The sequence below is a fragment of the Melospiza melodia genome, chromosome 12 (assembly GCF_035770615.1).
Source record: "Melospiza melodia melodia isolate bMelMel2 chromosome 12, bMelMel2.pri, whole genome shotgun sequence".
Classification (NCBI taxonomy): domain Eukaryota; kingdom Metazoa; phylum Chordata; class Aves; order Passeriformes; family Passerellidae; genus Melospiza; species Melospiza melodia.
The window spans coordinates 15027927-15044119 of NC_086205.1; the positions used below are offsets into that span (position 1 = coordinate 15027927).

At 37.6% G+C, this 16193-nt stretch overlaps 1 protein-coding gene across 3 annotated transcripts in view; it reads right to left on the reverse strand.

Annotated features, from left to right (window-relative positions):
- Window positions 1–242: 242 nt before the first annotated feature.
- Window positions 243–16193, reverse strand: part of PLOD2 (procollagen-lysine,2-oxoglutarate 5-dioxygenase 2) — a 49060-nt gene continuing 33109 nt past the window's right edge. For 2 of the 3 annotated variants that reach the window (XM_063166936.1, XM_063166937.1), the window contains exons 10-20: window positions 14462–14583; window positions 9855–9959; window positions 9470–9595; window positions 8134–8275; window positions 6846–6908; window positions 5349–5462; window positions 4874–4939; window positions 4288–4392; window positions 2833–2979; window positions 2480–2605; window positions 243–1437 (exon numbers count right to left, since the gene is read on the reverse strand). In XM_063166936.1, the coding sequence (XP_063023006.1) occupies window positions 1282–1437; window positions 2480–2605; window positions 2833–2979; window positions 4288–4392; window positions 4874–4939; window positions 5349–5462; window positions 6846–6908; window positions 8134–8275; window positions 9470–9595; window positions 9855–9959; window positions 14462–14583 (1272 nt within the window). In that variant the 3' untranslated portion in view covers window positions 243–1281. The remainder of the gene's footprint in view (window positions 1438–2479; window positions 2606–2832; window positions 2980–4287; window positions 4393–4873; window positions 4940–5348; window positions 5463–6845; window positions 6909–8133; window positions 8276–9469; window positions 9596–9854; window positions 9960–14461; window positions 14584–16193) is intronic. The other variant, XM_063166938.1, reaches the window with a different exon arrangement.

Consider the following 16193-nt stretch of genomic DNA (forward strand, 5'->3'; position numbering starts at 1 on the left):
ATAGCCTCCATATAAAAACAAACCCAGGAACCATCACTCCTGCTGGGGTTGTTCTGAAAGTCTAATGCAAGGCTTGGTACAGAGGAACTCACTGAAAGAACTCCAGTAGCAAACAACCCAAAATCTGACATGCCCATCTCCCATCTACAGATCATTCGAAAATATTTGTCAGTAAATCAGTATTTTAAGAACAGTCACAAATGCAAAGAAACTACCTGATACATCAAGTAACAGCTGCTCCATTAATTTAAAATTACTCTTTATTTTTCTCAAGGTTTTCCAACATGTCGTGCATTTTGGCACGGTAGACTTTGAGACAGTCAGCTTCAAGTTTCTTTAAATTACAAACAGTAGATACAGTAGGAATATTTTAAACCAATTTCTTCAAAATAAATGTCAAGTTAAGACCCTTAGCTTTAAAAGAGACTGCCACCATTTCATTTTCCTGATACAAAATTCAAGTAATTTTAAGAGTAGAAAACTGTCCCTATAAAACATCCTATTAAAATTTACCAGCGTTCTGAAAATAAGCATCAAATTTCCAGTATCCATTGGGTGCAACTACACATTTAGAAAAATAACTCACTTTAAACAAAGGTCACTTGCTGAAGAAAAGTAAGCTTTCAATAGGATAAGTTCTCAGAACAAATGATAAAACATTTCCTCCTTAGATAAAGGATTTAATCCTTGTTCCATCTCTGCAATTAATTTATTTTTTCTTCTAAGGGTGTAATTTCACTATTGACAACGAATACAGAGACGTTTTCCCTTCGGTATAAACCAGCATATGGAATTATTGCTTACCAGAAACAACTGTAAACAAGATTCATTTGATTTTGTTTTTATGCTGTGATTTTCCTTTCTTTGGTTGGCACCAAATATATAGACCACCAAACTTTAGCTGTGTCACTTAACTGACTGAAAACCACGATCAATTTTTCCGATGATTTTGTATTTAGCATTCCTTGGGGTTTGGGCTTTTTTCAACGAAGAAATGGGTTCACTGTGCTTTTCCATTTTCTCTCCTTACCCACTCTTTAGGACAGCAGAATGGAAAAACAAGCAGGACATGTTTACTTTGGGACTCAAGGCTCAGAGCAGATATCAAGAAATCTCCAACAAGATTAGAACATTTTCTGGTTTTCCTCCTTTTAGCCCAAAGTACCTCTGCTGTGTAGTAACAGTAACTTAGTTTCTTTTATCACCATCTTCCAGAAGAGATCTATAAATAAATGTTTATGTAAAGAACACTGCTGTTGAAGAGGACAAAGAAAAATAAAATTAAGGATCAATAAACGATACTGCAATGTATCTTGTGCCATTCAAGATTGGAAGTCCTTCGTGTAAATGTGTAAGTCTTCCTGGGTGCATGAAGCTCCATCCTTTCCTGGGGGACTCAATGGAGCAGTTGTACCTAAGGAATTTACATCCACCTCCCTGTAGTAAAAACACAAACAGAATAAACCCCAAACATTTATCTTGTGCTTTAATAAATTCCTTTTTATATATTTATCACTTCAAATCATTTGCTATTATTAATAGGCTGGGTTTTTTCTTTTACCATCCCTTAGCAAGGTTGTTTACATGGCACCATCTTTAAAGCATTAATTAACAAACAAGCATTTGCAATCAGATTTCCCCTTGTCTTCCTTTAGCATTCACTGGATAGCAACTCATTCAAGCAACAAATCTGACAAATAGATCTTCAATAACTTCACTATAGATTCTACCAGAGAGAAGCAAATTGTGTTCACAGGCCTTTTTTCAGGACTGCACCCCTACCCAGGACAGCATTTAAACAATTCTTAAATTAATTAATCTGGCTGCTGATTTCAAATTGAATGCGTGCTTTTTAAAATAGTACGTGTGCCAAGTACATTTATTGGTGTTAAGTGCTATGAATGATAAAGGCTTATAAACACAAAAGGTTAAATTTCTCTGTAAGTAAAAGCTGGATATTATTGCCACTGCTCTGCCTAGCTCCACACTCTGGGGATTGTTTTATTTGAATCAATATCAGACCAGAAAATAATTTAGCTCAGAAAAAACGTGAACAGACACAAGACTTAAAAAATTTCATTCTGTGGCTGATCTAAAAAAGAACCATTAAGAAAAATTCTACAGAAAAGAAGTCACTTGAGGCAACTTGGCACTATTTAAACTCTTTTGAAAAACTGGTTTTCACTGTACAGAAATGAAGCATTTCAGAAATGTTAAAAATGAAATTACAAACATCTCCTAAGTTTTTCTTCAAACCCCTTCTCTCCCACCATCTGAAACCAGTTTGATCAATTAAGCCTGCCTGCATCAACAGTTCTGGATCCTGGAGTTGAGCAAATTCAGCACTTGTCAAAAAACCACAAGGCATAATGTATCTCTATTTGTGACGTGAATCTTTTCCTTCTCAGCTGGGTCTCTATATGTGTTTGTGTCCAATATTAGATACTCCAGGAACAACATTTTTAAGGCAGTAACTCACCTGGAAGTCTTCTCCTACTTTGTTGAGGGCGATGTTGATGGTGAACGTGGAGGAGTCGTGGTGAGGTCTCAGCGACCGCTGTCTGTCAGGGCTGTATTTCACAACAAAGTTCAGCAGAGCATAGCCCTGCAACAAAACACAGGCAGAGCGCAAGCTGTGAACTGCCAAGTCACACACAGGATTCCTGGGAGTTCGTTTAAAGCGGAGTTAAAATAAAACATCAACAACATTCACCTTTAACTACTGCTATGCCATATATAAACTCCCCAACCAAACCAAAGAGGTGTATTCATTAAAATACTTAAATTTAGTCACACCATGGAGTAATTTCTGCAAAAGCTTTTAACCCATACCTTGGTATAGTAGCCAGCAAAGACTTTTAGTGTGACTGGGGCAATGAACTCTCGTATGAAATGCAGCCATTCATTATCCAGTCCTATTTGCTTCATGTGAATGTCATCGGTTGGGACATTTTCATAACCTCCAGAAATGCGGCTGTCCTAGTGAAAACACCACAAATAGCTTGGAAACAGGAGCATGGAATGTTTCTGACATTTCAACAAATATTTATTTGAAATCTGCATTATCACAGAACTGCAACAAAGCAACGTTTCAGGGGCTGTCTGTACAGCAAATTCCACAGCTAACTGCCAAGGAAAAAAGTGTGCTGAGAGCAAAAACTCAAAGTCTTTATAGGATAAGCCAATATTCAGATGTGTCACCTGTAAATAAAAGGGCTTCTTGGGATAATAAGTTTTATTTATTGAGCTGCAGATGCAACTGAAATTCTATAAGATCAAGAGACTGCAGGCCTCAACTTGACAGGGTAATATATGATGAAATAATTTGAAGATAAAAGTATGTTAAAATTCTTTCCAGACGCTCCTACCTACATAACAATTATGACTATAGTTTCTCATGGTACCACATTTGTGAATAAGAGAAGCATTCCTCTGATTTTAGTGGTAGTTAATAGATACCTTGAATTCTCTGAGAACATTGACACAATAGCTCATAACATTTTCAGGTAACTCCTTAGGGGGACAAGTCTGACAAATCAGTACTTAAGAGGTAAATGAGTAAAGCTTGTCTGAACAGCTATCAACTGCTACCCAAATTCAGCCTTGGGTAACTGTCAGGTGTCTGCTAGAGCTGCACCACTGCTGGTGTCTAATGTGCTGATTCCAAGTCTGCACAGGGTTTATGTGGCACAGCTTGGGCTGCAGGGGTGGCCTTTGTGAGAAGCTGCTGGAAACTTCCCCTGTGGAGCCAATGCCAGCCACACCTGCCACTGCCAAGGCTGAGCCCAGCAGTGACAGAGACAGCACCTCTGTGGTGGCAGTGCCTTTAGACAGGGGATAAGTGGGGAAAAGGTGTTTTTAAAATGTTGTTTCATTGCTCATTGTATTACCAATTGAACCAGAGCAGAAAGTAAACTGATTTCCTCAAACTGAGTCTGTTTTGCCCTGTGTTGGCCATTGAATGATCTCTCCCTGTCCTTATCTCTCTAGTAAAATGTTTATTACTTTCTCTCTCCTGTCCAGCTGAGGGCAGTGACAGAGTAACTTTGGTGGGTGCCTGGCATCCAGCCTGGGTCAGCATCACAACATTAATTGAAGAATGCCTCTAAATCTACTGAAGAAGCAGCTATATGGTAGACTAAACTAAGCACTTCTTACCACAAAGCAGATGTTTCAGACCATTGGCAATTGTTGGGATGTTGGTTTGTTGCAGGATACTGTGACTTACTGTTGTAAAAGTAGTTAAGATCACTCATTAAGATTATGTTTTTATAGGCTGACACTTACTTGGTGTTTTCCACCAGACCATTGCCCAAAATGTTCCATTTCTTCTACTAATTCATCACAGGCAGTGTCGGAAAATATGGGAAACCAAAACACATCTGGACAGGGCTACAAGAAAACCCCAAACAATTAGAAACTTGATTCTCAAGCACATTCTCACAAAAGCAAAAACTTTGAGCTACATTCTAGGCCCTGACCCAGCACTAAGAGTGTGTCAGAGCACCCACACCTTCTGTGCCTTATGGTTCTAAATAGCAACCCTGGTCCTCCACATTTCAGGTTAATATGGGAGAACAGCTTAAAACAGAATATTGCTTTACACAGAGAAAACTTATCCCAGCGTTTTAGAGAGGCAATGTTCATTAAATCACTTTCCCCAATTGTCACAACTGATCATCCAACACAAGTGCTCTGTCCAGATCAGTTGCATAAAGCAAGCAGCCTATATCAAATGGCAGAAATTCAGTTCTAATCCAAAACATTAAAAAACTGTTTGGTCACAGACCAAAACAGTATTTGCATGGAAGTATTTACGGCATGCCAATTTATTATCATTCACACAAATTTCTAAAAAACTACTTTTACTCACCTGTTCTACTATGTTATCAGTGAAGATCTTTGAGTAGTTTGGATTTATGTAAGTTTCCTTCCAATCCTAAAAAAAAATATTTTTTAAAAACATTACAGCAGAACAACGATATTTGTAAGTGATAAAAAATAATTTCTATTCTATTCATTTGCTCTAATGAAAGCACCTGAAAAAATTCAAAATTTTTTTTTATTCTCATAAACAAAGTCATTTCCATCATGTCAAAAGTCATGAAACCTGTTACCTCAGGGCCACATCTCCAATTTCATGCTCTGGTCACCAGCTGGCTTACTGATATGATATATTGTCATTTGCGGGGATGGGTAAGAACAACTTTTAGCACATAATCAATATTTAGCAGACAGTAAACAAAAGTTCTCCACATAAAGCCTTTAAATTTCAAGTCCTTTATAATACATAAATTTATATATTTTTTTAAAATGAAACAACTTTTTAGCAATCATTAGATGCATACCACAGGATTCTCAAAGATCTGCCAGAGGTCATTGTTGTAGTGGGAAGTATTGTAGTTGGCTGTAGAAAGAAGTCTTCCAAATTCATGTCTGTTGGTAATGTACATGAAAACACCCTATACCAATTAGAGAAAGCATCATTAGCAAAACTGTCCATCTTAGCAAAGCTTTAAAAAGGTTTTCATGATTGTGCTTTTATAAAATATAACCACATATTTGCACACACATATATTGTTAAAGTGCTGTTAATTATTAGCATCCTAATTTTCAAATCGTTGACTGTAATCACCAACTACTCTTCATAACTTCTTGTTTACAAGCATTTACCTACATTTATTTTCCAAACACATTAAACCAAAACATATATTGTTGAGAATATATGCAGAGTTATTGAAAGGAAAAAGCAGAGGAGTGATTGGTCGATTTGCTTTCCAGAAAACTTAAGCAGAACACACTGAAAGAATCTGATCTCAAACTGAAAATGCTCACAACACAAGAAAATCAACATCTAGGGTTTAGTTTCAAATTAAAATCTGAAAGAATAAGCTAACAATCAAAGGGTTCATGAAAGTCAGAACAAGAAACTTATTTCAGAGTATTCACTACATGATCCGTCTGGCGAATTGGCCTGAAATAAAAAGATATTGGCAAATACAGCACACAAGAATATTCAGATCAGCATCCAAAACAGCTGAGCACTCTGAAGTCTGTTCATGTAATTATATGGAAGATATCAAGTAAGATACAGCTGTATTATCAAGCTATTAACAGAAGGTATTAACAGAACTCTTTTGATTAGAAGTAGTAGCAGAAAATAGTATTTTTAAAAGAAACTTAGGTTCTATGAAAAATAGTATTTTGAAAAGAAACTTAGGTTCTAAGTTTCTAAAAGAAACTTAGATTCTAAACTTTTTTAGTTTAAGGTTTTTCAGACTAAAACTTTTTTTCTGAAATATTTGTGACTTTTGGATTTGCAGCAGATGAAGGCATTACCATTTGAGTACTTTGGTACTTCTATGTTTTTGTCTGAAAAAGAGTTAAACTGTTAGAAAGATAATGATTATGTTAAACATGCCCAGTTCTGGGCACTTATCAAATAATAAAATAGCTGCAGCAGGGAGAATAAGGAGGGCCTGGGTGAAAAAAAAACAGCTTAAAGTCACAATGTGGTCACAGAGGGGGCCTGGCAGACCTACAAGTGATCTGAGCCTCACTCCTACCTAGAACTGCTCCACCCATTTTAGCTACAGAAGCAGTGTCAGCACACCTTGACCTCAGAACCACCGAGGAACGCCCCTGAGGAAACCAAGAGCCTCTCTGAGATGCTTTCAGCTGGCATGAAAAACCTGCCCTGGCAAAACCCTGAACCTCAGCAGATTGAAGAGAAAGCCAGAGCAGTGTTTCATCAGAGGAAGTGGACAGAGGAGAAGTATCTTCCTGTGGTAGAGTGATACTGCACGTAATAATAACTAATGAATAAAAAACAAATAAAGCAACACCTTTGGGGCTCTGAGCATATGGAATGTTTCCGAAGAAGGGGAGTCTTTTTCCCTTTGTAAAGTCTAAAATGAAGGAGAATCATCACATCAGTTTTCTGACACAATCTCTTTCCCTTTTCCCAACTAGTTTTAGGTTTCCACAGGTACATCAGGGAAATAGCAGCCTTTGACCAAAGCTGATCAACATGCATCTCCAAGCAAAGCTCTTCATACACATGTCAAAGCTGTTTCCACCAGCCCCTTCTTATCTGCTGCAATACAAAACCAAGCACGTTCCAAACCCTCCTACAGCCCAGACTGACAGAGGAAAAGAGGAAGCAATTTTCTCATGAGCCAGTCAGATTAGGTTAATGAGCACATGGAAAGCACAGGTTTTGCAGGAACTGATGCTGAGGAGGTTTGGATACAACAGGACTGAACGGGGATGTTCTGAAGAATCAGCACAAACAGAGGAGATCATGCCTTGTTATGAGGGAATAAAAAAATTAATACTTGCCAACTTTTCTTGTTCAATTCAGCAAAAATATTTTTCAATGCTACAGTGTCTGGAAATAGGTCTGGTTTAGGTCTTATTTGTCTCTGTGCTGAAACTAGTGTAAATATCAGTAGAAATATGGATTTACAGATTCATAACTTTACAGTACAAATAAGTTCTCTCATTTCTCCCAGGTTAACACAAGTAGCATTTATCTGATACTATATCTAGTTTTGATATATCTAGTTTTAATCTATCTAGAAAAATTAATGAGTATTTCCTGCTCTCTAAGAAAATTCCTACAATTTCTTAAATCACCTAGGTTTTTATCACTGTCCATTATTTTATCACTGTCCATTATTAGTTTCAATATATATCTACTTATAAAAAATGGCAAAATATTCCAACTTAGTCTGCTGGAAATTTCACACTGTATAAAAATGTGCACAATAGAGATGATCGAAGTGCACTGGTAAATTTTAAGTCATACACAGCAGAGCAGGTGACCTCTCTTTCCTCTACTGAGGTTGCGCCAAGGAGAAAGATATTTTAACTTCAACAGAAATTTTCAGGGAATTTAACTAGAAAACACCATGCAGTCATTGCATCGGTGCATTGGCCTTGAAAAAAACCTCTGTTCTCAACAATTTCAAAAATACACCTGAAGGGTTTTATCACACAAAAATTGGCCAGTACTTTGAATTAGAAGTAAAACATAATATCCAAGATCAATCAAGTGAAGCAGCCTGTGAGTACAGCAGGACACAAAGAAATGTGTGTATTTGCAAGCAAGCTGTTTCAGATACACCTTACCATCTCCCTGGCATTCCTGCAGAGTGCCATATCAGGATCCAGCTTATCACGCATGAAATAGTTCTTTTCTTTCATCTCAGACCTCAGAGTCTGTCCCTTAATCAAGTATATATTAGCCATGTAAGGGATATTCCATACTCCTCTGTTGAAAAAAGAAAAACGAACACAAAAATAGTTTAATGTTATGAAAACTAATTTGTCGCCTATTCTATCAAATCAGCATCTCTGTATTTGCTGACAAGACTAAGCAAGTTGCAAGGAGAAGAAGTTGAAAGGTTCCCAAGACACTTGGAAAACTACATCTGGACATCTCAAAAGTAGGCGTAGGCAGTAATTCAATTTTCATGAAATACTGTTATAAAAATATTGCAAAGTCAAATTCTCTATGGAATTTTAACTACACATGTACTTCATGTTTCCATAGTTAAGGCCATCAGTCAAACTCTCTGTTAATATTATTTTACAATACCAGATGGAGAAAGTAACTCCAAACCAGATTTTTAAATGAGTTTAAAGACTTCACTGAGACTCCACACAGCTGGTCTGACCTCCTCACACAAACACCCACAGACCACAGTAGGCCATGTATTTATGTGAGTTGAGCCAATTTCAACACAAAAGCATTGCTTTCAAAATGCTCCCGCTGCAGATTTTCCCCCTCTCAGTGCCACAAGCACATCTTTTAGAACAGTAGGACTGAAAACAAGCCAGCCCTATTCAAGCAGTCTGTTTCAGACCCTTTTGTTCTTCCAGGGCAAAGAAAAGCATCACCATATGGAACAGTGAAGCTTAGAACAACTGAACATCACGTTAATTTAGGGGAGGGGTAAACCCAAAAGCTTATCCTTGACACGAGTATTGCTGAAGAGCTCCTTAAGATACACATGACATCATATACAGGACAAAACACACGAAGAAGTTATAGCTGTTCCATTGATTAAGCATTTGCCCCAAGGAGATGACAAAGTCATTTAATGAATACAACAACCATTCCTTTTGCCTGACGTTGCAGGGATGTAGAGTTTTGGGTTTGCTTTTTGTTTATCTTGCCTTTTTCTGTACTGTGCACTGGTGAGCAACCAGACACCACCAGACAGGTACCAGTAATGGCTGTGTCCAGACCTGACACCAGCTCTTCACATTAAACACTTGGCTTCTTTTCAAGCTGCGAGTGGGAGCAAACAAGTGTATTTCTATGAAACAGAAAACACAAAAAAATATGCCTAACCTCATCTCTCCAGGAGTAATACCGTACTCGTATATCTTCATGCAATATGTTGCTAATAACCACTGGATTGGATGCCCTGACTTTAAGAATTAGTTTGCAGTTACTTACACTCTGTTCCCTTGGACAATGTCCACATAATCTTCTGATCGAGCATAGTAACCATCAGGGCTCAGAGCACCCCAGAAATTGGACCAAAGCTTCCCGTGGCGAGTTACTAGTGGAGCAATTATCTTCCTGTGAAGTGACAGATTGAATAAGAAAATATGAAAATCTGAAATTGAAATTCACATCAGGAATTGCTGTTTGACAGGAACAAAATGCTTTGTGAATTGTTGGCCCTCAAGCATGTTATGAACTATGGCAATGAAATACCACAAGTAAACAAAGAGAATTTAACTCTGCAAAAATAAACAGGATCATATTTTCTCTGGACAGACCCCAGAGAATCCTTTCAATTTAGAGGAAATTCTACAAAATAGGAGATTTACTATACCTGTTCTGTTCTATCAGTATTCTTAAAGTTTTTGGGTTTGTCAGGACAACATCTGCATCTATGCTTAAGTAATATTCACACGTTTTATCCTGGCGACAAAGGTCCCTAAAAAGACAAAAAAGAATTATTAATTCATGTTAATAATAGTGTCCACGTGGACAGAAAAAAAATCACCAACAAAACAAACACAAAGATTTAAAAACCCAATCTACAAGCAAGTACTGAACTGATTCAATGCATTAAAAGTCCTCTGCAGCACAGTATTGTAAAGGAAGGTATCTTTAGACTTCAGTAGTTTCATTAACTAGAAGATTAAAATACATGGATTAGATGCCTTATATTTTCCTTTTAATTAACTAAGTGGCCTCTAGCTTTTACCAAGTCCAGTAATGCCTTCTATAGAGTGCCCTAATAGAAAATGGGGCAGGGGGAACATGCCATTAATTTACATAGCTGGGTATCAGTACAACCACTTAACAGTGAAGTATGACCTTATTTAGTAAGCTCCTCTAGCAACTGGCTGTAATGCTGTCTTTGGAAAAAGATTCCACAGATGCAATCTGAATGATAATTGAAACCTTATGGCGAGTGTAAGACAAAAACTTATAAACCTTTATAAGGAAACATGTATTTAAAGACGTCTTCTTTGTCTTTTTGACCTACAAGCACAACAAAGTCGGTAAAGAGAAATATAAACCAATTGCAAAGGCAGTGAATTTATACTGGAGAAAGTAACTGAATGTCTCCATACACTATTTCTATCAGTTGTGAATTTGATCTCAGAAGAATAAACTGCACAAATTCCCATGCCTTCAAGAGAAAGACAAAGAAAACACATTCTACTGTAAATATGAAAAATACACAGACTATGTTTCTATGTTTCTGGTAGGGTGGACTTGCTAGGCCAAAACTTGGTATAGTGAATTCAGCTTTCCTATGCCATCAGAATAATAGGAGATTATAAGTAATCAAATATACTTTTAGAGAAGGTGGAACAATTTCCTCAAGTCAATACTACAGAAATAGCTTCCTATAATGCAGGTGGCATTATTAAATTTGTCTATTTTCCCTATTTTAATTCCACCATAACAGCTTGAAACATTATCTTAATTCTTGTTTTAAAATGTCTATAATCAGTGCTTTAGTTCAAGTTCCACTTGATTTGATACCTTTTATACTGCACTTGGCATTAGATGTAAAATTTTTTCCAAAAACCATTCAGCTCATTTATCCTCATTCTAGTGAGGAAAATAGACCTGAGACCACACTTGATTCCAGCCACAATACTTGCCAGCACTGCCCCAAAAGCAGGTAAACCCTCTGCTGCTAACAAAAACATGAAGAGAATTAATTTTAATTATAAAAATGTGATTAAGTGGAACAAATTTATATTTAGTTATAGGCAAATATACCTAGAAAATTAATTACATAATAGCAAAATGCATTGTTCTTTAACTTTTGCCTTTTTTTCTGCCCCCCATCCCTTTTAAATCCAGACGCAGAAAATTCTATTCCAACTGGTCTCTGTGCTTAGTGTTAGAAACCCTCCTGTGCCTCATTCACATAACAATCCAAACCACAAAATACTAAATTAAAACTTTTGGTCTAAGTCACACTCAGTCATTCAGTACTCAATTGAGAACTCTCTAAAAGCATTCCTGTCCTAAACAGTCAGGAAATTTCAAGGTTACTATTCTGACTTATTTTTTCCTCCTATTTGTTTCTCTACAGTGTTGGACTGGATCACCACATGGCAGAACTTATCCTTCACATCTGACATGATGGCTTGTATCTGAAAATGCTGCAAGAATTATGCTGCAAGCATGAAGTTTTGCCATTTGGTGATCCTTGGCACTTTAGGGTAACTAAAAAAAAATCTCCCCAAAACACTACAGGCTTCACATGGAGGAAAGAAAGTGATAAAAGATTCAGGCAGAATTAATAAAGCAAGCACAATCTCCAGAAATTAATGCATCTTCTCTTCAGGCTTTCAGTGTTGCCCAGTAGCTTTGCCTAAGGAAATAAATGTAACCCTTTCTATCCTCGTGGAATACTCTGGTTTAGAGTATTACATTCTTGCAGTGCATGCTAACCTCTCCAGAGGTAGAAACCCCAGATTATATGTGAAACTATTTGTATGCATATCCAGGTCACTCCCAGGAACAGTGGAAATTGTTTTCTGGCAAAGTTCATGTGTAAAATGTATAAAATGCTTCCTTATCTATATTCAAAGGCTAAACCCTTCAATCTACTTGCTTTCCATTCCACTCTGAAGTAAGACCAAATGTTGAAAAGAAAGCTGTATCCTTGTACATCACTTAGAGCAACTTCAATGCAGCAATTAACAACAATTCAGAAGAAAGCCAAGAGTTTTGGTTGGCAGTGTGAAGTGAAGCTCAGCAGTTTAAAGTATTTTGCAATCAGAGTGATGTCTGACTGAGTTTACAAACCACAATCCATCTGGAACAGTGACCTCATCTGAAAATGGGAGAATGTCACAGCTCTTCCCTTCATCACACTTTCCACTGAGATAGTCCAAGGGTCTGCTTGGTTGTGACAGAGACAAACTGCCCTCCCAATTTCTCTGCCATTGAACCTTCTTCTCTTTTTTTTAGACATAGTTCGAACTTGATTAATTACAAGTTATCATTTTCAGACGTCTCAGTTTGGAAATACTATTCCAAATATGGACTGCAAGCCCAGAGGGAGAACACTTAAATCATTTGACAGACCTCTGAAAGAAAAGGTGTTCCAGATACAAGTCTGCAGCCAAAAGCCTGGGTGACATCTCCTGCCATTTAGGATTACATTTTGCATCTCTCTATACAGCCACAATGTGCAAATTCCCACTTAAAAGCTGAGCTAAACGACATTTTTTATAAAGTTTTGGAAAATTCCTACCCTGTTCTGTTACTAATATTTTTGAGGGAGGAACAAAAAAGAACCAACTATTCCAAAAGAGAAATCCTGAAGGCTGTAAGTACCAGGAGAAATAATACTATGGAAAACATACTTTTAATAAATAAAAGCTCAGAAGTGAATATTTCCCAACTTTCCGTTATTACTTGAACATATTTAATTGCTTTTCATGTTTTCTGTCATAACAAATTCTGTAACAGCTGGCTGAAATCTCATCTGCAAGCAAGGCAAAAACAAAGATGATTTTTCCTCCAAGAAATAAAGAACTAACTGTAAGAATTCATACCTTATAGACAAAGGCCAAAAAAAAAAAGACATGGAAATGCCACTCCAGTGTTTCAAGTGTAATTATAAGTCAGTAGGTTCTACCAAAAGATGACAGGTTTCCAGGTCTTTGGGTGAGATTTAGTAATACTATAGACATTGATGACACTGAAGATTCTGCCTCATGTTGTCCATATAACAACAAAAAGGAAAAGGCAACTCCAGAAACTCCACCTCAGTTACACATAACATGCACCAAAAAAAGTTTTTCATGGGTGTACATCTGCTTTGGAGAGTATTGGAAGCAGAGAAAGAGTGATTTAGAAACATGTGAATGGGTGCTTAGACTTCCACTGGCCATCTGCAGCATTTCCTAGAAAGGCGAGGGGAGAGCTGTGGACCTCAGCCAGGGATCAGCCTTCAGCACAACAAAGCTCCATTCAAACCAACTTCCAAGAACACCACAGAGACTCAAGACCTTCATTCTTTCAGCTGAGCCTATGGACAGCCTATGCTCAACCTCTGAGCAGAAATGGCCTTTTGAAATTCACTCCTGTGCTCTGACACTCGGGGAAGATCTGGCAGAAGAGCGAGTCCAAGAGTGATCATGGAATGAATCCTGCAGCAGGGCCACAGCAAGGCGCTCCTGATCCTGGTGGGATCCTGGGCTGAGAATCCAACTCCATCATCATGTGGCTGATGTGCTGGGAGAGCCACAAGCCACTGTGCAGGAGCCAGCTGCAGCACTGAAGGGACGCTGTGACAGGCGGGGCTGGCAGGGGACACAAAATCCAAGGCTCAACTTCAGGCACAGAAAGTGCCAGGTTTAAAAGCTAAAGTTTTCGATACTCTAGTAAAAATAATAAAAAAGCAAGACTAAACATAAGATAAAGTCAGTTGCCTTTGTGAGAAACTTCTGCTTGAGCCCTTCTGAAGGATATTCCTGCCTCTTTGAACCACAGGAGGAAAGAGAATTCAGTCACCCTCATATCCCGGTCAAGCTTTAACCATATGCTTACTTAAATATAATGTCACTTAAGAAAAAAGAAAAAAGAGCAATTGTTAAAAGCATATCCAATGCAAAAATGAAACAAAATCTGCAGTAAGGTAGCTGGAAAATAAAAAAAAAAAATACTATGCCTTGTCTAGGCCATCATCTAAAGAGAAGATGATCTAAAGAGACAGACTATTGAAATAGCCCAAACCAGAGAGATTTTTTCACAATGATCAACAACTTTTTATATTAGGCAGAAACCATAAAACACTTGACAATTCATGTCTTATATCAAGATCTTTTCTACCACAAAACCTCCCATTTTCACAAGTGAAGATGCAAACATTAAAGGTACAAAATAACACACATGGCAAGATGGAAAAATGTGAGTGTATGCATCAGCACAACAGATTTATAAATTAGAACCTACATTCCCATGTTCCTGGCTTCTGCTTGACTCAGGTTTTCCTCAGGTCCAACAATTTTAATACTTCTGATAACGTTCTTGGCTTTTTCCCAGAATTTCTTGATGTGCTTTTCATGGTAAACCTCCTGTAATCATGTAAACATTTTTTACTGCAAATGCAAGTCACCAATAAGGATGAATCATAAACACAGTGTCCAAGAACACACTGTATTCTGTCCTAAAGAAACAGATGCCAAACAGTGTTTGAAGATATTCCAGGATATCTGTCATTAAAATGAACCTCCTCTGTCCAAAACTTTAGGAAAATAATCCCACACATCAGCAGTATTAATCAAAGCTGTACAACAATGCAAAATTCACAAATTATCAATGCAGTATTTTTCAGGATATTTATGTTACAGTCTTTAAAACCCACCCTACAACCTCAGTGGCATGCAGGAGTTTTTTATGCCCCTGCAGAATCACTTTAGAGAGGGAGCTGAACCTGTACCAACCTGTACAGGCACAGCCATTGTTTCTTTAAAATGCAGTCCCACTGATTGTTTCTTTAATTCCTATTTACCCTCCTCCTTACCTTTCTATTTATCTCTATTTAAGAGCTCTCAGCTGCACACAGTCCTTCCAAACCTGTGCCCTCATTGTAGCTTTTGCCTACTATGGCTGCCATTAGAATAATTGAAATATTGGGTAGGGATTTTCCCCCTCTATAATAAAAAGCTGTTCAGTCTTTATATTCATTTCAAACACCACAAAACTTTTGGCTGAAGCTACAAAACCAATACAGCCTGCAATTCCCATGTGCCCATCACATTTATACCCTCAAAATCCCCTTACAAAACCACAATGAACACTTTAGAGATAAGCTCTACTTCTCCTACTGATCCCCTTTTTGCTATCATATCAACAGCAATGCATGCACACTGAAAAGGGGTACAACTAAATTTTACTCCCATTTCTCTTCCAGCCTCATTTTTTTTTTCCAAAATAATTGCACAAATTTGACATCTCACTCATTAAAATCACAGAATTATTTGGATTGGAAGGGACTTTAAATATCATCTCCTTCCAACTCCCCCTGCCTTGGGCAGGGACAGCTTCCATTGGACCAGGCTGCCCAAAACAGCAACACTGACTGGGGTCACTGGGGAATTATCAGCAATGCCAGATCATTAGGCAATTAGCAGGGAGTGTTCAAAAACAACTTATCTGCAGTGCCAGGCAAAATACATCTGAACACACCAATCTTTCCATGGACCCAGCAGGAGTGCCAACAGAAACAAAAATATCAAAAATTTTACTGGAATATCAGCAAGATGAAAGCAAGGTCCCATGTCAGCTATCAGTTGTTAATAATTTGGTGACAATTGTTAGCAATTTGGTGGCACTGTTGCTCAGTCCTGAGCAATGGTCAGCAGTTGGCCCAGATGGTCACTGCAGGCCCCTTCCAGCTGGAACTGTTCTGTTCTTATTTTACTCTATTGTTTTATGTCAGTCAATACTTCCTCCAGAAGCACACACTTCAAAATACATTTTTTTCATTAGTTAAATAATCTAAGCAAATTCTTTAAATAGACTTCAGTAAGTCCTGACACAACTTCATTTAATTTTTCCAGCTCTGCATACTACAATCTGAAGGATTATCTCTTCCTATGCATTTTAACTGTGTTCTTATATCAAATCCATGTACTCCACACTCTGATTCATTGCATAATTTCCATAATTGAAACTTTGTAGA